The sequence below is a fragment of the Moschus berezovskii genome, chromosome 9 (assembly GCF_049115385.1).
Source record: "Moschus berezovskii isolate FMDL1 chromosome 9, NW_MosBer_1.0, whole genome shotgun sequence".
NCBI lineage: Eukaryota > Metazoa > Chordata > Mammalia > Artiodactyla > Moschidae > Moschus > Moschus berezovskii.
The window spans coordinates 77,192,924-77,213,585 of record NC_142468.1 but is presented as its reverse complement, the minus strand read 5'-3'; the positions used below and the strand labels follow the sequence as shown (position 1 = coordinate 77,213,585).

The following is a 20,662-nucleotide window of genomic DNA, read 5'->3' as shown; positions in this document are numbered from 1 at the left end:
TAGTTTTTGAGATTTGTCTAGGATAAGTGTGCATAGGTTTTAAAAAATATAAAATGCATCAATATTGAAATTATGTTTGTCTGCTTAAAATGTCTATAATAAAAAGGAAAGAGAATATTTAATTGTTACATAAAGTAATGTGTATTGTTCATATCTGATAATAAAATAAGCCTTGGTTTATTACATTTCTAATAGGGATTTATATAAATTATTCTCAGACTTTAATCTTGGATTTTCATGAATAACTGATCAATATATGCCTTCTCGGTACTCATTCTGTGCCAAGCCAGGAGCTTATATATACACTATCTCATCTAATACTCACTACACATTCTTGGGAGTGGTCTTGCCTTTAGGACTCGGGTAGATTTACTTACTTACCTAGACCTTGATTTTTCATTTACTAAATAAGGTGTGGAGAAAAGTGATTAGAAAGTTCTTCCCTAGTGCTAATGTATTATTTTTCTACCTTCAATTTTCTCCAAAGTAGATCATAAATTTAGTGAAAGTAATAAAATCTAATTGGCAATTAATTATTCAAGAGGAATAAAAGTTTCTTTACCAAGACATGTTGTTGTCTAAGCTATATAATAATTTCTTTCCTTTCATTTATGTTACCTTTGTATTCATAATGAAGAACAGGTCTATTAAGTGCAGAAATAAATATTTTGAGAAGACTTGCTCAGGAAGAAGAATAAGAGACACAAGGGCTGGGAAAGTCATCAACTTAAATTCATGCCATCTTTCCCTCTGAAATACAGTAAAAGGCCAATATAAGTCTTTTTAATCAATTTCTGCTTAATTGAATTAATTTCATATTCAGGTTTTTCTTTTGTTAGTTGTATCATGGGTTGTAAAATTCCATGTAACATAGGAACTATGTGAAAAATACAGTCTGTTTTTCATTAACAGGAGCATTTACAATAGAAACTTTTCTTTATGTTTAGTTTTAAAAAATAAGAAAATATAATTCTGGAAGTAAAAAAGATAAATCCATGTGACAAAGGCAATGGTTCTCAAATTATAGCTAGTTTTCATTTTAAAAGTTATCAAGCATTGTCATTTCTCCATAGTGCATGTAATTATTGCACTTACTACCACAAAAGTGTCAATAGTAATATTTATGCTCATTTACATTTTATTCTTCTAGCACAACTTTTCATAGAAGGCTTAGTGTGCTTCTGTCCTCTGTGTACTCCCCAGGTAAACAGTCAACATTTCAGTATCCACTCTGTATGCTTCTGGAGGTTAACCTACAGTAACAACATTATTTTCATTTTCTTTTCTCTAATTTGCAGACACTAATCATTTCTTGAAAACATCTGAGATAAGAAAAAACGTCTGGAACTTTTTTTGAGTTGAGTAAATGGATCTGAAAAATGGATCTGTAGTGACTGAGTTTATTTTGCAAGGATTTTCTGCAGGATGGGAACTTCAGATTGTCTCCTTCGTGACATTCTCCTTGATCTATGGGGCTACTGTGCTGGGAAACGCTCTCATTGTGGTCACAGTGACATGCAGTTCCACCCTTCGTTCTCCCATGTACTTCCTCCTCGGAAACCTCTCCTTTTTGGACATGTGTCTCTCCACGGTCACCACACCCAAGATGATCAGAGACTTGCTCACTGAACACAAGACCATCTCTATATGGGGATGCATGGCTCAGATGTTCTTTATGCACTTGTTTGGAGGTGCTGAGGAAACTCTTCTGGTAGCCATGGCTTTTGACAGATATGTGGCCGTATGTAAACCCCTGCACTACAGGAAAATCATGAACCACAGGTTGCTGAACGGGTTTGTTATACTCTCATGGACAATTGGTTTTATACACACCATGAGTCAGATGGTATTAACGGTAAACCTGCCTTTCTGTGGCCCCCGCATCATAGACAACATATTCTGTGACCTTCCCCTTGTGATTAAGCTTGCGTGTGTGGAGACATACACCCTGGAATTATTTGTCATTGCTGACAGTGGACTCTTGTCACTTATCTGTTTCCTCCTCCTGCTTGTCTCCTACACTGTCCTCCTGGCCACTGTGCAACGAAGATCATCGGGAGGCCTCTCCAAAGCTCTGTCCACACTGTCTGCCCACATCACTGTGGTCAGTCTGTTCTTTGGGCCGTGTATCTTCATCTATGCCTGGCCATTCAAGACTTTTGCCAGCAATAAAGTCCTTGCTGTATTTTACACTGTATTCACACCCTTATTGAATCCTATTATTTACACCTTGAGAAATCAGAAAATGCAAGAGGCCATGAAAAAATTAAGGTTCCAAAATGTTAGCTCCATATAGAATTTTTAGATTTTAGAATTGTATAAATAACCCAGCTTTCAAATATAAGTCTAACAAAATTTGAATATATTATATGTAATCATGGTTTTACTCTTTTAAATCATAACTGGTGCAGAAAAAATTAATGATAAAATTCTTTAAATTCACAGTTAATGCTGTTATACCACATAATGATAATTAGTTATCTGCAGCAAAATAGACATATAATGTCATTAAATACTTTATGATATATTCAATATTTATTAGTGAAGAGATAAATATAAAAATATGTAGTTGTACTATAAAGATTATCTTTATATAGATTGCTAATGATTATCACTAACTACTACTACCATAAATGCGGTACCCTGAATAAATCATGATTAAAAGAATGATAACAGCAAAGGCAAAAATTTAATTTCAACCTCTTGAACCAATAAGATAAAGAAGAAAAATAAATAAATTTGATACTATAGTTAATATAAGATGACAGAGTGAATATAAGATACCAGAAAGGAAAAAGAAATAACGGAAGGACAATTTCAATAGAACTACAAAGAGCAGCCTTGAAACCACATGCTCATAAGTGTGATTTGACTTTCAAATGTCATTTAAAAAAAGGAAGTACATTGCTTGATTTTATGTTATATATCATAATTTAAGAATATTTGCCATAAGAATTATATTCAAGTCTATTTCTACATAGTAAACAAAAATATCTCAGTCCTACAATATAGCACACCTGATATTAAGAGAATCCTAACTAATTGCAAGGTAAAGTATACAATCAGTGGTAGATGGAATTATATGTCATTTCATAAAATATTATGTAAGATTTTGGGGTCTATCAGTATAAATCACTCGAGCTCTTCAGTCACTTGGTTGACAAAACATATAGGATTGTCAAAAATCATTTAAAATATTTTTTAAATTAATGATTTTTTAAAGAAATTTTAAAAATTCACACCTGAACTCTAGTTTGAACTTTGAATGGCATTCCAGGAAAATACACCAACATGGAACCATTGCCTACTTTGAGAACATCTATAGAATACTCTGCCTAGAGCCTGCTAGTAAAACTGAATTTGGGAGAGCACTATGGGCTAGACTTTGAGCCTGAACAGGGATGGCTCAGACTTCACTTGAACGAGAGCTCAGATTCTGGGGGGAACGAAAGAGAAAATCAGTAGAAAGCTTGCCCAGCAGAAGCAGACAGCAAGAAAAAAAAAAGAAGTCTCTCAAACTTGATTTTTAGTGGAGTTGAAAATAAGTGCTTCCCTAACAAGGGTTTGTCTTGTCATCAAATTATTTGTATGATCTGAAACATCAAGGTGAGAATTTTCTTTTAACATGCAACTTCAGAGTGATAGGCTTGGGTATTTGGTAGAAGAAAACACAAGAGTTCACTGAAAAAACTGTGGTTTGAATCACCGGTTAAAATACAAAATTCAACTGAGTAAATTTGCAGATCTAATTGGCTTATTAAACAATTCATGTCAGGTAGAAAGGCTCATCTGCCAGAAAGATACTATGAGATACACATGGAAGCTTTGATAGAAAGGAGAGTAGATAAGCAAAGGAAGTCATGTAAGTAAAAAGAAGAAAGCTCATTGAAAGAAAGTGAAAGTTCAGATGAAGTCTGAGCTTAGGCATTTTCCTTTGGCTTGAACTTGTTGCTGGACAAGAAGAAAGTATTCTTTCCTCCTGCTGGGAAAGTAGAATGATTGCCCTTCCTTTTTGGGAGAACTATATACATCTATTCCCGTTGAGGTTAGTGCCTGATTACTTCCTGTTTGGGGTAACTGAGGATAAATGGTAGGGCATGAGAGCTCCCTTTACAGGCCTTCCCAAATCCAATTTTAGTTAAGGTTTCCTCTTAATTTTCAGACAGTCTATACTTACTCTCATAGAAATATTTTAAAAGAGAACTCACAATAAAAGATGTTTCCATGGTGGCTCAGACAATAAAGAATCTGCCTGCAATGCAGGAGACCCAGGTTCAATCCTGAGGTTGGGAAGATCCCCTGGAGAAAGGAATGGCTACCAGTTCCAGTATTCTTGCCTGGACAGAGGAGCCTGCCCGGCTACAGTATTCTTGCCTGAAGAAAACCATGGACAGAAGAGCATGACCGGATGACAGTCCATGGGATCACAAAAGAGCTGGACATGACTGAGAAACTTTCACACTTTCACAATAAAAAAACCCAAGACAAGCAAAGAAAAAGTTCAGCATAATTGAGAATTGGGAGAAAGGGAAAAGAAAATACACAGAATGGTATAAATCGATTATAAATCATATATCTGGTTAGGGACTTGTATCCAGAATACAATAATTTAGAAAATTCTAGAATCAAAAGATAACTCAATTAAAAATGGGCAAATAATCTAAATAAATGTTTCCATAAAAGATATACAAATGGCCAATAAGTATGTAAAAAGATGCTGAACATCATTGGTATCAGGAGGAAACCCAAATAAAATTCACAATAAGAAATCACATCACACCGACTGGGATGGCTATAATCCAATAGATAGACAATTCCAAGGGTCAACAAGGATGTAGAACAATTGGAACCCTAATACATAGCTGGTGAAACATAAAATGGTGCAACACTTTTAAAGAAAATTCTGGCAGTTTTTCAAAATGTTAAGCATAGAATTAACATATGACCGAGCAAGTTTATTTCAAATATCAATGCAACATAAATGAAAACACATATTCACACAACAAACTGTAGACAATTGATTACAACAGCCTTAATCATAATAATAAGAAAGCTAAAACATCCTCAAGTGTTCATCAACTGATGAATGGGTAGAACAAAATGTGCTGTATCCACAGTATAGAATATTACTTGGTGATTGGAAACCTCAGCTCTCAAGTTCTCCCTGGGGAGGGAAAGAATCGAGCCATGCACCTAACACCTCAACTTCTCAGAGGCTTCTCAAAGAACTAGAATCTTTCTTATCAATCAATACTGAAAACTGAGATCCCTGAGAAATCTGTAATTATATAAAAAAGCAATAAAAACCAAAAACTGAAAACCACAACAAAAGCCACTGCATTTCCAGAGATATTTCATCTCTCTCTGACACTCTCCTCTCTCTGTCCTCTCTCTCCTTTTTTTGTATCTGCATACATGCCTTTGTGGCACAAGCATCTCTGTGGGCATGGTTTTTTTGTCTCTACATCTTTTCTCCTATTTTTTCCATTATGTCTTTGCATTTTCCCCTCTTTTCTCCTGTCTTTTCCAATTACATTTCAATCTGTCTTTCTGGGAATTTATATTATTATATTAATTTTACCCAAGCAAAATGACATATATTCAAAGTTATTTATGTGCAACACAGATTATAATAGGAAAAATTAAATAACATTATTTTCATCTCTTTACCTCTTTCTCCAACTTTTTATCTCCTACTGCATCTCTGGCTGAATTGGATATAAATTTGAATGAAAGTACACTTGATCATATATTGTATTCCTTTTATAAATGATTGTTATTTTAATTTTAATGTGATAGGTTTATTTCACTTCTTAAACGAAAAGTTAAATTAATTTTTTAAGATTAAGTATTTTTTCTTCCATATAACATTAATTTAGAAACTAAAAACCTTCATTTTGTTACAGCTGAACACACATTAAAAAAAGTTCAGTTCAGTTCAGTTCAGTCGCTCAGTCGTGTCTGACTCTCCGCGACCCCATGAATCACAGCACGCCAGGCCTCCCTGTCCATCACCAACTCCCGGAGTACACTCAAACTCATGTCCACAGAGTCGGTGATGCCATCCAGCCATCTCATTCTCCGTCGTCCCCTTCTCCTCCTGCCCCCAACCTTTCCCAGCATCAGAGTCTTTTCCAGTGAGTCAACTCGTCGCATGAGGTGGCCAAAGTATTGCAGCTTCAGCTTTAGCATCAGTGCCTCCAATGAACATCCAGGATTGATCTCCTCTAGAGACTGGTTGGATCTCCCCGCAGTATAAGTGAATAACTATAAATACAAAAATAACAGTAGAATAATTCTTTTATTTGAGACAGCATATCCCTAGAGAGACTATTCTACAAGACATCATGAAGTTCTCTTATTTAAGGAGAATTATTCCTGAAAAACATTTTGAGCATAATATATTCTCTGTCTTACTCTTCTATACAAACAAATGCAGGTAGTAACATATTTATCATTGATTTATTTTCACTATTTAATTTCTGATTAAACAACCCAGCATTTTCATCACTTGTATGAATTGCATAATAAGATCTAAAATAATCTCCCTAGACTTTCTACTTTCATTATGCTTAATAAACATATGTGCCATTCCATGATCACTGTCACTGATAAACTGTCAAATTCTAAATCCTAACAAGACCTGTGTGGCCCTAGCTGGTACATTTTTTAACAGTTAATCCTTAAAATATTCTCATATTTCTCTAATTCTAGATGACATTCTAATATTCCCACTGGAAGTACTCTGCAGGCTTAAAGTAGCTATAATACCCCAAGCACTCCTTGTTGCATTATAAGTTGTAGAACAGATTTAGAATTCATCATGTTTCACCATGAGAATATATATTTAAGGAAAAATTCTGGAATGATCAGTTAATCTCCTTTTCATCAGGAGGAAGATAATAGCCATTTGTTTGAGAGTAACAATGAACACCTGGTGAGGTGAAATTTTTGCTCAGTCTTCCTATTTGAAAGAAATTGAAAGGAAGAAGATAATAGAAAACAATTCACATTGTAACTGTCCAAGACATTTGCTGCCTAAAAAAGCATGATAATAGGATAATGTTGCAGGAACAGAGAAAATGTGAGATCTACATTCCAACAGCACTTTCTACCCTGTCCCTCAAATACACCTCCTGCCACATCCTCCTGGTGCTTAGTGTTACTTTAAAGAAATTAAAATTTTTATTTCCACTATTATACAAAAGTGTAAATGCCAGTAGCTTTGGGAGATTAATCATCTGAATTTAAACTGGGATATCATACGAATGATTTTTCCTCACGCTAAATCAGATATAAAGGGAGGAAGAATCAGAGTCCTAAGAGTCCCAGAAACAAACTACACTGACCTCACAAGTTTGCAAATTTCTTGGATCCCACACTCAATGGGCATGAGTACTTTCTCTTGCATCTGGTCCTAACATACACAAACGTAAGGCTCCAAGTTAGGGATTTTAAAACCAGAAAGACTTGATTCACAAACCCTAGCTGAAATATTTAAGAAAACTTTACATGGTCACTTTCTTGAACATCCACAATCTTCTACCATGAAATAATTCAGACTGAAGCCATCATCATCTTTGATGGAATAAACTCCAGGGCAATGACCAAAGATCTACTGACACAGTGTCCACTTTATCATTTCTTACCAGAATTTGTCTAATTACTGGATGTTTTAGGTCAGTCTAAGTAGATGTGAATTGGCTACTGATCGTCTCATTTGACCCCGTGGAACAGAAAGATGGGATATATTATTTCTCCTTTTTAGATTAAAAGAAGATTTTAAAACACTAAATGACTTGCCCAAGGTTATACAGTTACCAAACTATAGAAATAGTCACTTATATTAAATAGAAGATCTTCAAATAATATTCATGATACTATATAAAATCTTGGAGTGTTAAAGGAAAATAAAAATTTCTATGATCTAATTTAACTATTCCATTTAATTTATAAGATACTGTATGGGTGAAGATTTGTGCAATTGTATAAAATTTTACGTAATCCTCAACTCTGCTGCTGCTGCTGCTGCTAAGTCACTTTAGTCGTGTCCGACTCTGTGTGACCCCATAGACGGAAGCCCACCAGGCTCCCCTGTCCCTGGGATTCTCCAGGCAAGAACACTGGAGTGGGTTGCCATTTCCTTCTTCAATGTGTGAAAGTGAAAAGTGAAAGTGAAGTCGCTCAGTCGTGTCCGACCCTTAGCGACCCCACGGACTGCAGCCTACCAGGCTCCTCCATCCATGGGATTTTCTAGGCAAGAGTAATGGAGTGGCTTGCCATTGCCTTCTCCGAATCCTCAACTCTACTATCAATTAAATATTTCTTATTCTTCTACCTGATCCACATTTTTAAAAACTTGTAGTAATAGTAACAATATATTGTAATAAAATATAGAAAACAATACATTATCAGAAACCACATTGTCATATTTGAACTTTCATCTTGGCAAGGGTGGAATTAAGGAGATTAATTTTAGAGCACAAAGTCATTTCAAATCTATCAGAATGAGTTAAAACCCGACAAAACATGTGAGAGAATGTGTGATTGAGTGACTAATGTGTGATGGAGACTGAGTAAATTTCAGAGGATAGTATTCAGGAGAAAAGGCCTAGCACTGAAGACCAAGTGAAGAATTTTCAGTCTGTAGAAAATCGACTCTAAATGAACATTTAGGAGGCACCTACCATGCTCCCTCTACCATGGGGAGAAAAAACAATCTCTTATCTCAGAACTAATGGAAAGACAGGCATGGAACACGATGAAATAGAATACATATAGAGAAGAGAGTGAAAAGGATTTAACACTGAAAGAATTTGGGCAAAAAGAGGGAAAAGAAAGAGAATGACAAGAAAGGAAGCAAGGAGGACGGGAAAGCAAGAGCTCTAACAAGGAAGAGAAACTGCAAGAAAAAATAAAAGAATAAAATTGAAACTAAAAGAAGCTAAAGAGAATATAAATATAAAAAGAATAATTGAGAAAATGAATGTATTAAGGTAGAATTAACAGGAAGAGAATGGGAAATTATAGAAAAACAAGAACAGGAAATAAATGGGGAAAGATTAAAGAGCGAGATGCCAGGGTGGTAATCAGGTCCCCAGAGGAGAGCTGATCTGACAGCAGCTGGAGGCTAGGCATGCTCAGCATTGCTTGTGGATGGATGCTGCGGGTCTGCACTCTGAGAAAGAGGGAAAAGAGATAGACATCTCTCCCTGTGCATCTTCAGTGCCACATGTGTTTTTGTACCAGTTGAAATAACAAGGACTATTAGAGATGATGAGAGCATTCAGATCTCTATCTTAGCCTACGCTGACAGTACTTCTTTGCTTTATAGGATTAGGACAAAAGCTTGTCCCTCTAAGATCCACTGTTTGGGGCTTTTATTTTTTTCCAGAATGCTTTTTTTTTTTAAAAATTTAGTTTCCTGTTTTAATTGTTAGAAAATTATCCAAAGAAATACAGTAGCAATTTATTATATATATATATGTTTATAGCATATTAAAGAATATGAAAACAAGAGCATAAAGCATGGAGGGAGAAATTACAAATGTGATACTTGAAGCCATTACTTTCTATGTACAGTATGATGGTATTATTTGAATTTGAACCATGGTAACTCAAAGATGTATATTTTTATATTTTATTTGCCTGTTTGTTTTTAATTGAAACATATATGTACCATATTATATTAGTTTCAGGTATTCTCCATAGTGATTTGACATTTGCACACATTATGAAATGATCACCACAGTAAGTCTAGCAGAATGCTTTTTTTTTAGTCACCCAAGGCACATCTGTCCTTTATCTCTGTGATGAGCACAACTTGAGAATCACTGGAATAGAAGGTATGTACATGAGAATGCGGAGAAGGCAATGGCAAGCCACTCCAGTCCTCTTGCCTAGAAAACCCCATGGACGGAGGAGCCTGGTGGGCTGCAGTCCGTGGGGTCGCTACTAGTCGGACACGACTGAGCGACTTCACTTTCACTTTTCACTTTCACACACTGGAGAAGGAAATGGCAACCCACTCCAGTGTTCTTGCCTGGAGAATCCCAGGGACGGGAGAGCCTGGTTGGCTTCCGTCTATGGGGTCACACAGAGTCGGACACGACTGAAGTGACTTAGCAGCAGCAGCAGCAGCAGCACATGAGAATGGGAGAAGAGTAGTGAATTTAAAATATTAAGTGGTATAGATTTTCATTTGTTAATAACAAATAGGAAGTAGAGGTGGATGATGGAAAATAAAAGCAAAGGTGGAGTGGAAGAGCTTGTAACTCATAGCGATCCCTCTGTCCTGGAAATATTAACCCAAAGAAATAACCTTGAGCACCTGAAATGCACAAAACTTAAGAGTAGATAGAGGGAGCTGTAGACTTACTTTCCTAAGAACAGGTTTCTACAGGCAGAATGAAGAATGAATGTGGAGACAAATCAGTGTTTAAGTGGATAAAAGAAAGATCCTAAACTAATTTGAAGGTCACCAAAGATACTTTTTTCCTATTTAAATTTCCTTAGACTCACAATGTGTAAATATGTATTTTTATGCGCAAATATGTGCCCATGAGTTATGGTTTGGTTGGTTTAGTCCCTAAGTCAAGTCCAACTCTTGCGACCCCACAGACTGTAGCCTGCCAGGCTCCTCTGTCCATAGGATTCTCCAGGCAAGAACATGGGAGTTGGTTGCCATTTCCTTCCCCAGGGGATCTTCCCGACCCAGGAATCGAACTCAGGTCTGCATTGCAGGCAGAGTCTTTACTGCTTGAGCTATGAGGGAAGCCCACCCATGAGTTATAAACACCTTTTTTGTCACATTTGGCTGCTCCTTACAAATGTTACTAATCACACAGAACACAAGTTCTGATGTTTCCTAATCCTCCTCTTCCTAAGTCACTTCAGTCGTGTCCGACCCTTAGTGACCCCACGGACTGCAGCCTACCAGGCTCCTCCACCCATGGGATTTTCTAGGCAAGAGTACTGGAGTGGCTTGCCATTGCCTAATAAGTGTGCCTAAGATACTGGTGGATTGTCTGAATTTTCCATGAGTTCCCTATACAGACTTGTTAAAGCTGATCTTCCTTCACTCTTTCCTTTTCTCTTTTCTTCTTTCTAGGGATGCTAGTAATAATTATGTCAAATTTCAATTAGAAATTTTTTCCTCTCTACTCTTCTCTGCCACATTAAATAGTAGTTAAAGAAATCTGGAGAAGGAAATGACAACCCACTCCAGTATTCTTGCTGGGAAAATCTAAGGGACAGAGGAGCCTGTCAGGCTACAGTCCATGGTGTCACAAAGAGTCAGACACAACTAGAGCGATAGAGCACAGTACAAATAATATTTATTGAGATATAAAAAACATATCATAAATTTACCATTTAGTCCGTATTATTCAGTGCTAAGTATATTTAATGAGCTATGCAAGCATCAACATGATATAATTTTAGAACATTCTGTCACTCCCCATGAAATCTCATACTCATTAACAGTCACTCTAATCCCACTCCTATTCCTTGGCAACCTCTCTTCTACTTTCTATATCTACAGATTTGCCTTGTCTGGACATTTTGCATAAATTGAATTAAACAATATGTGGTCCTTTGTGACTGGCTCCTCTTACATAGCATAATGGTTTTGAGTTATATGCATGTTGTAACATACATCAGTACTCCATTCCTTTTCATTGCTAAATTGCATTCCACTGTATGCTTAGCATTTTTGAAAATCAACATTGTGTGCAATTAAAAATCAAGGGAAATATTGCTGTATGTCACATTATAATATTTTGTTATAGTCAACAACCTTTCTTCTTTTACATCATTCATCTCAACAAATATGCACAAATATCACATATATGAATATTTACTTACAGAATGTTTCTACAACTATATCAATGTAAAACTTAGAAATCAATCACAAATACTTTTAAAAATTCAAAGCATGATTTATAATAATATATGGAGAAGTTCCACTGTTTTTATGCACCCTAATGGATTATCTTGTTTATCCACTGAGATGAGCATATTCCATTTTGGAGACCACTATAGACTAAACCTTCATTCTGGATGTCATGAACAGAATTCTTTAGATCAGATTATAGCCCACAAGGACAAAGCATTTACATAAGCAAATAGCAATTATTTAAGCACCTAAATAGAATCATACAAGTTGATGGGGGCACTAATTAGTAACTTTATCGCCTGGAAAGTCCCATGGACAGAGGAGCCTGGTGGGCTGCAGTCCATGGGGTTGCAAAGAATCAGACACAATTGAGCACACACACATAATCTGTTTAAACTGAGGAACACATACCTTTTCTCCCCTATCACTTACTAACTAGAATAAAAAAGAAAATTCATTGTAAATTTAAGAATCTTAACTGAAATTGCTCTATTTTTCTCATCTGTTAAAAGATGTATTAGACTACATGTTTTATATGGTCATTTTCAGATCTAGCTTTGATTTTATTAGTTGAGATAGTCAAAATATTTTATATATTCTAATAAGCTTTACATTACAAGAAAATATTTGTGGGAATAGCATTTGGCTATCATCCTGAGATCTGAGGGAAAAGTAGACTGTGGATATATATGGTGAGCAAGTAAGACCAGACTAGTATTCATTAGAATTTAAGAACAGGGTGTGGAACACATGCAGGACTGGGGACCAGTCAGAGGTGTAAGTCGGGGAATGTGTGCTTAGTTGCTCAGTCATGTCTGACTCTTTGTGACCCCATGGGTTGATGCTCCTCTGTCCATGGAATTATCCAGGCAAGAATGCTGGAGTGGGTTGCCATTACCTCCTCCAGGGGATCTTTCTGATCCAGGGATCAAACTTGCATCTCCAGTATTTCCTGCATTGGCAGGTGAATTCTTTAGCACTCAGTCACCTGGGATGCCCCAACTAGGGGAATACCTCTGAGTTAGGTGTAATGTAGTGTACTTGCTGAGATCCAGGTGACTAAATGGAGTAAGGTTGCACAAGGGCACCAAAGCAAAACACTGTGATGGAACTAATAAGGCACAAATTCTGAAAACAAGGTACACAGCTGCAAATCAGGAACTGGGGATTCTGCAGGAACTGGAGGAAAGAAGCATCTGCAAAATATCTTTGCTCTGTGGAGATGAAGAAGGGGACCAAAACTCAGCACCTAACCTAAGAATTAGAGACAGTGCACCACTGACAGCAGCAAGAGCAACAGCAGCCTGACAACCTTAATAGTGACCAGTGTCGCTTTGATCAGGAGTTTTCTAGCATGCTTCAAGCAAAATAGCTTAGGAACACAATTATACAGAAACACATGCTTAAATAGGAATGCAAGTGTGGCTGTAAGATCAGTGTCTTGGAGAATCAGGAAAATGAAAGGTAGAAAATTTAACTGAAAACACAGGAGACGTATGATGCAAAAACTGCATTCAGCTGGCAAGGTGCTGGATGTGGAAAATATCATTTTTATTTGGAGCAGAGCTAGGGGATAGATGGAAAGGTGGGTATAACAGATGGTATTGTGCTCTTGGTTATTCCGCAGACTGAGCACTGATGGAGGGGGAGAACAGCACTGCGGTGACAGCGTTCATCCTACTTGGTCTGACCCAGTCTCAAGATGTTCAACTCCTGGTTTTCACACTAGTCTTAATTTTCTACCTCATCATCCTCCCTGGAAATGTCCTCATCATCCTCACCATCAGGTCAGACCCCGGCCTCACGGCCCCCCTCTACTTCTTCCTGGGAACCTGGCCTTCCTGGATGCATCCTACTCCTTCACTGTGGCTCCCAGGATGCTGGTGGACTTCCTCTCTGAGAAGAAGGTGATCTCCTATAGAGGCTGCATCACTCAGCTCTTTTTCTTGCACTTTCTTGGGGCAGGGGAGATGTTCCTTCTTGTTGTGATGGCTTTTGACCGCTACATTGCCATCTGTCGTCCTTTACACTATTCAACTGTCATGAACCCTAGAGCCTGCTATGCCTTGCTGTTGGCTCTGTGGCTTGGGGGATTTACTCCTTCCATTGTTCAAGTGGCTCTTATTATCCACTTGCCCTTCTGTGGTCCAAACCAACTGGACACAACTTCTGCGACGTGCCACAGGTCATCAAGCTGGCCTGCACTGACACCTTTGTGGTGGAGCTCCTGACGGTCTCCAACAGTGGCCTGCTCACCCTGCTGTGCTTTCTGGGGCTTCTGGCCTCCTATGCAGTCATCCTCTGCCGTGTAAAGGGGCACTCCTCTGAAGGGAAGAACAAGGCTCTTTCCACATGCACCACACACATTATCATCGTGTTTCTCATGTTTGGACCTGCCATCTTCATCTACACCCGCCCCTTCAGAGCCTTCCCAGCTGACAAAGTGGTTTCTCTCTTTCACACTGTAATCTTTCCTTTGATGAACCCTGTGATTTATACCCTTCGCAATCAGGAAGTAAAAGCTTCCATGAGGAAGTTGTTGAGTCATCACATGGTTTGCTGAATGCAATGGAAAGACTGGAAAACCAAGGAAGGGAGTAAGTTCATTTGGAATTAAATAAGTTATTTATTCATTAATGCATCGAATCAATCAATCATTTAGCAAATAATGTATTTATTAAACACTTTCCGGTTTCAGGCATTATTCTAAGTATATGAATGGCACGGATAAGATTCCAGATCTGCTGTATTTGAGTGGATAAAGACAGGTTATACTATTAAACTGAAAAAAAGACACAATGTCTGAAAGAGATAATGCTCTGAAGTTAATTAAAAATAATGGCATGTTAGAGTTTGACTGAGAGATGGTAGTTACTTTATTTTTGGTTGGTAAGCAAGATATTGAGTGGTATTTAGCTGATATCCAGATGATTTCAAAGAAACAACCATGCAATAACCATGGGAACTGAATATTCTAGGCAGAGAGGATGACTAATACAAGGACACAAAGATCTTATAAGCTTGATACATTTGAAAATCATAAAGAAAAATAGACTGGCTGTAGCATAGTTAGTGTGAAAGTGGCAGAAATTGAAGCTAGAGAGATTGGTACAAGAAAATCATATATTTTAGTTGATAAAAAGATGTTCAATATATTCAAATTTCAAAGAGAGGCCAAAAAAGGTATTAAGTAAAAGAGTGACTAATGTTTCATATTTGATTTAAAGCAGGATTCTCGAGATTCCAAATAAAGGGTTTTGCATAGTAAAATATCATTAAGTACAAAGTATCATGCTGTTACATAATTTTAATGGACACTTAAAGATGTAGTTGTTTGTTCCTAATTTGGTGGAGTGAGGTAAAGAAAGTTGTTATATCCTATGGAAAATGGTCATGAAAGAGTTTAACTTCACATTTCAAAGTTTTGGAGAGTTTTGTGGTTATTCATAATGGTAATTTTTTAAATCTTAGAAAGGAATTTGAGTTCACTCAAAAATCTTTTCACTTAATACAATAATGATAGGTATTTTGTATACAGTATATTTGGTATATTATTATTTGGTTACAGATAACTAAACTTTTCTGGTTATTTTTTAAATAAGGTAATATAAGGCATTAAGTGCTTACAAAATCATGGAAAGTGCTGTAAAGGTATATTTGGTATGGTACTCAGTGATAACCCAAAAACATTGCCAACAAATTGGTATATAAAACAAGTTACTGTCCTCATAGCAATTATAAAGCTGGGGGATATAGAAGCAGATTGTCAATTATGTTGATACATGTAAAAAAGTACATACTGAAAATTGACTGTACAAAAAATAGTAGATATCTCATGAAACTTATATATGTGACATATGTATATACATGTATAAATTCATGACAATAGTGCAAAATGAAAGATCACTTATATTTAATAATATTATTGATATGACTACATTAAAATTTGTTTTCTTGCCAGATGTTTTGTATTACTCTATTTTTTCTGCTTTCTTTTGGTTTAATTGAAAAAGGAGAAGAAATGAGGGCTTCCCTGGCAGCTCAGATGGTAAAGAATCTGCCTGCAATGTAGGAGAATGCGTTCGATCCCTGGGTGGGGAAGATCCTCTACAGAAAGGAATGGTAACCCACTCCAGTATTCTTGCCTGGAGAATGCCATGGACCGAGAAGGCTGGGGCCTAGAAGGCTACTGTCCCTGGAGTTGCAAAGAGTCAGACTGAGTGACTAACACACACACACACACACACACACACACAAGGAAATGAATTCTTTCCTATAGCTTACAGAAAGAAATGCAAATCTGCCAACACTATGAATTTAGCCCAATGAGAGTGCATCAGACTTCTGACCTAAAAATTGTAAGATAATAAATTATGGCATTTTAAGTCACTAAGTTTGTGGTAAATTTTTATAGCAGCAGAGGTAAATCAGCACATCACAATTTAATTAAACAATAACATATTAGCATACTTTTCTTTTTCTGTCTTTTTACTTTTAATCTAAGTATTAGATTATTTTAATGATGGCTTTAACAATGGCTTCTTGTCTGCAACATATATTTTACCAATATGACAATCTCTGTGTTTAATTGGGTTATTAAGCCATTTATATAAATCATGATTACAAGTACAGTTTGGTTAAAACTGACAAAACTCTCTATTTTATATTTGTTTCACCCATTTTTTCTGATTTTGTCCTTTTTCTTTCGGGGGATATATTTAAGTATTTTCCATTATTAATTTATATATATTCATATTAATAATGTTGACATAGTTATATTTTTCCTGTGGTTTTTAGTGGTTATTTAGGGTTATAAATATATACTGTACATCTTCAGTTCAGTTAAGTTCAGTTAATTCACTCAGTCATGTCTGACTCTTTGCGACCCCATGAACCTCAGCACGCCAGGCATATCTGTCCATCGCCAAATCCCGGAGTCACAGAAACCCATGTCCATTGAGTCAGTGATGCCATCCAACCATCTCATCCTCTGTCGCCCCCTTCTCCACCTGCCCTCAATCTTTCCCAGCATCAGGGTCTTTTCAAATGAGTCAGCTCTTCAAATCAGGTGGCCAAAGAATTGGAGTTTCAGCTTCAACATCAGTCCTAGCAATAAACACCCAGGACTAATCTCCTTTAGAATGGACTGGTTGGATCTCCTTGCAGTCCAAGGGACTCTCAAGAGTCTTCTCCAACATCACAGTTCAAAAGCATCAATTCTTCGGTGCTCAGCTTTCTTTATAGTCCAACTGTCACATCCATACATGACCACTGGAAATACCATAGCACTGACTAGATGGACCTTTGTTGGCAAAGTAATGTCTCTGCTTTTTAATATCCTTTCTAGGTGGGTTATAACTTTCCTTCCAAGGAGTAAGCATCTTTTAATTTCATGGCTGCAATCACCATCTACAGGGATTTTGGAGCTCAGAAAAATAAAGTAAGCCACTGTTTCCCCATATATTTGCCATGAAGTGATTGGACTGGATGCCATGATCTTAGTTTTCTTAATGTTGAGCTTTAAAGCAGCTGTTTCACTCTCTTCTTTCACTTCATCAAGAGACTCTTTAGTTCCTCTTCAGTTTCAGACATAAGGGTGGTGTCATCTGCATTTCTGAGGATATTGATATTTCTCCCAGCAATCTTGATTCTAGCTTGTGCTTCCTCCAGCCCAGCATTCCTCATGTTGTACTCTGCATATAATTTAAATAAGCAGGGTGACAATATACAGCCTTAATGTACGCATTTTCCTATTTGAAACCAGTCTGGTCTTCCACGTCCAGTTCTAACTGTTTCTTCCTGACCTGCATATAGGTTTCTCAAGAGGCAGGTCAGGTGGTCTGGTATTCCCATCTCTTTCAGAATTTTCCACAGTTTATTGTGATCCGCACAGTCAAAGGCTTTGGCATAGTCAATAAAGCAGAAATAAATGTTTTTCTGGAACTCTCTTGCTTTCTCCATGATCCAGCGGATGTTGGCAATTTGATCTCTGGTGCCTCTGCCTTTTCTAAAACCTGCTTGAACATCTGGGAGTTCACGGTTCACATATTGCTGAAGACTGGCTTGGATAATTTTGAGCATGACTTTACTAGCGTGTGAGATGAGTGCAATTGTGTGGTAGTCTGAGCATTCTTTGGCATTGCCTTTCTTTGGGATTGGAATGAAAACTGACCTTTCCCAGTCCTGTGGCCACTGCTGAGTTTTCCAAATTTGCTGGCATATTCAGTGCAGCACTTTCACAGCATCATCTTGCAGGATTTGAAATAGCTCAACTGGAATTCCATCACCTCCACTAGCTTTGTTCATAGTGATGCTTCCTAAGGCCCACTTGACTTCACATTCCAGGATGTCAGGCTCTAGGTGAGTGATCACACCATCGTGATTATCTGGGTCATGAAGATCTTTTTGTACAGTTATTCTGTTTATTCTTGCCACCTCTTCTTATCATCTGATTCTGTTAGGTCCATACCATTTCTGTCGTTTATCAAGCCCATCTTTGCATGAAATGTTCCCTTGGTATCTCTGATATTCTTGAAGAGATCTCTAGTCTTTCCCATTCTATTGTTTTCCTCTATTTCTTTGCATTGATCGCTGAGGAAGGCTTTCTTATCTCTCCTTGCTATTCTTAGGAACTCTGCATTCACATGCTTATATCTTTCCTTTTCTCCTTTGGTTTTCACTTCCCTTCTTTTCAGAGCTATTTGTAATGCCTCCTCAGACAGGCATTTTGCTTTTTTGCATTTCTTTTCCATGGGGATGGTCTTGATTCCTGTCTCCTGTACAATGTCATGAACCTCTGTCCATAGTTCATGAGGCACTCTGTCAGATCTAGTCCCTTAAATCTATTTCTCACGTCCACTGTATAATCCTAAGGGATTTGACTTAGGTCATACCTGAATGGTCTAGTGGTTTTCCCTACTTTCTTCAATTTCAGTCTGAATTTGGCAATAAAGAATTCATGATCTGAGCAACAGTCAGCTCCTGGTCTTGTTTTTGCTGACTTTATAGAGCTTCTTCATCTTTGGCTGCAAAGAATATAATCAATCTGATTTTGGTTTTGGCCATCTGGTGATTTCCATGTGTAGAGTCTTTTCTTGTGTTGTTGGAAGAGGGTGTTTGCTATGACTAGTGAATTCTCTTGGCAAAACTTTGTCCTGCTTTATTCTGTTCTCCAAGGCCAAATCTGTCTGTTACTCCAGGTGTTTCTTGACTTCCTACTTTTGCATTCCAGTCCCCTATAATGAACAGACATCTTTTTTGAGTGTTAATTCTAGAAGGTTCTGTAGGTCTTCGTAGAACAGTTGAACTTCAGCTTCTTCAGCATTACTGGTCGGGGCACAGACTTGGATTATATAGGGTTAGCAAGATGCAATGGAGAAGGCAATGGCACCCCACTCCAGTACTCTTGCCTGGAAAATCCCATGGATGGAGGAGCCTGGTAGACTGCAGTCCATGGGATTGTGAAGAGTCGGATACGACTGAGCAACTTCACTTTCCCTTTTCACTTTCCTGCATTGGAGAAGGAAATGGTGATCCACTCCAGTGTTCTTGCCTGGAGAATCCCAGGGACGGCGGAGCCTGGTGGGCTGCCGACTATGGGGTCGCACAGATCTGGACATGACTGAAGCGACTTAGCAGCAGCAGCAGCAGCAAGAGGCAAAGAGCATAACTTGTTGGTGAGTCAGCCCTTATAGGGAATTTCCACCAAGTAGCCACATGATAATATTGTTTTGTTTTATGCTATTTGCCAGTTCTAATTACAAGGGAGGCTTTACAATGTCTCTAAATGAATTCAGGTATCCATTACAAATGACGAACAGGAGAAGGCCACACAGCAGATAATAGCAGTCTCTGCTACCTGGTCTACGATCATGTCTAAACTAGATACTGGTGAGGAAAATAGTGGAGTTGGGATTGACCTTGGTTAGTGAGATGCAGATTTTTATAAAGAGTTTGAGGCTTCGTGGAAGTACATAGGCAACTAATCCCAAGAAAATGAGGTGGCATTATCAAGAAAAAAGAAAGTCATGGTTGGGAAGCTAACAGGTTTTGCCCATAGCAGTTATTGTCACTGTTACTCAGTATTGCTTGAAAATTTTAGTTAACGAGATAAGTAATATAAAAAATATTGTTTAGAGATCATTTTATCATTAACCTAATACAAAGAAGAGAAAGTAGCAGAAAAACTATTAGAAATTAGATGTCAGCAATGATACCATTTACCACCTATATATGTAAAACAAAAACAGTAACAGTAAGATCAATCATGTTAGGGGAAAACATAATTTAAGTGCAGCACCCAAGTACAAAATGTGCAAGATTAGATTTAACAAAAATGTGTTACCAAAAAATGTGTTGAAATAACAAACATGACCAAATTTTGCTGTGTCATGATAGTAAATATTTAAAGGGATGTAAGAATTTCCTATTATACTCAATTTTGTAATTCTATTAATTTTTTCTGCATTTTATAAGTTTAATATTGTGATATCAAAATGACTAGTAGAACTTGTTTTAATTTTAGAAAAAAATAAATTTAGAATAAAAAGATATAAAAACATACAAGAACCCTTTGAATGAATAAAGCGATGAGATAGGACATGCTCTTTCTAACACTAAGATATACCAACAAACATAATGAGTAAAAATAAAGTGCATAGGACCTCCTCAAAAGTTAACAGCCAAGACAAGGAATAAAATGAGCAGACCCAAAAAAGAACCTGATGCATCTACAAATTTGCTAGGTTATATATATATATATACAAG

The 20,662-nt window shown here is 37.1% G+C and overlaps 1 protein-coding gene and 1 pseudogene across 1 annotated transcript; both read left to right on the top strand.

The window, feature by feature from the left end:
* Positions 1 to 1,366: 1,366 nt before the first annotated feature.
* LOC129563152 (olfactory receptor 4L1-like) lies at positions 1,367 to 2,296 on the top strand. Its single transcript, XM_055436881.2, has one exon. It carries the CDS (start codon positions 1,367 to 1,369, stop codon positions 2,294 to 2,296), a length of 930 nt encoding a protein of 309 aa, XP_055292856.2.
* Positions 2,297 to 13,534: 11,238 nt separating this feature from the next.
* LOC129562928 (olfactory receptor 4N5-like) lies at positions 13,535 to 14,459 on the top strand (annotated as a pseudogene).
* Positions 14,460 to 20,662: the final 6,203 nt, after the last annotated feature.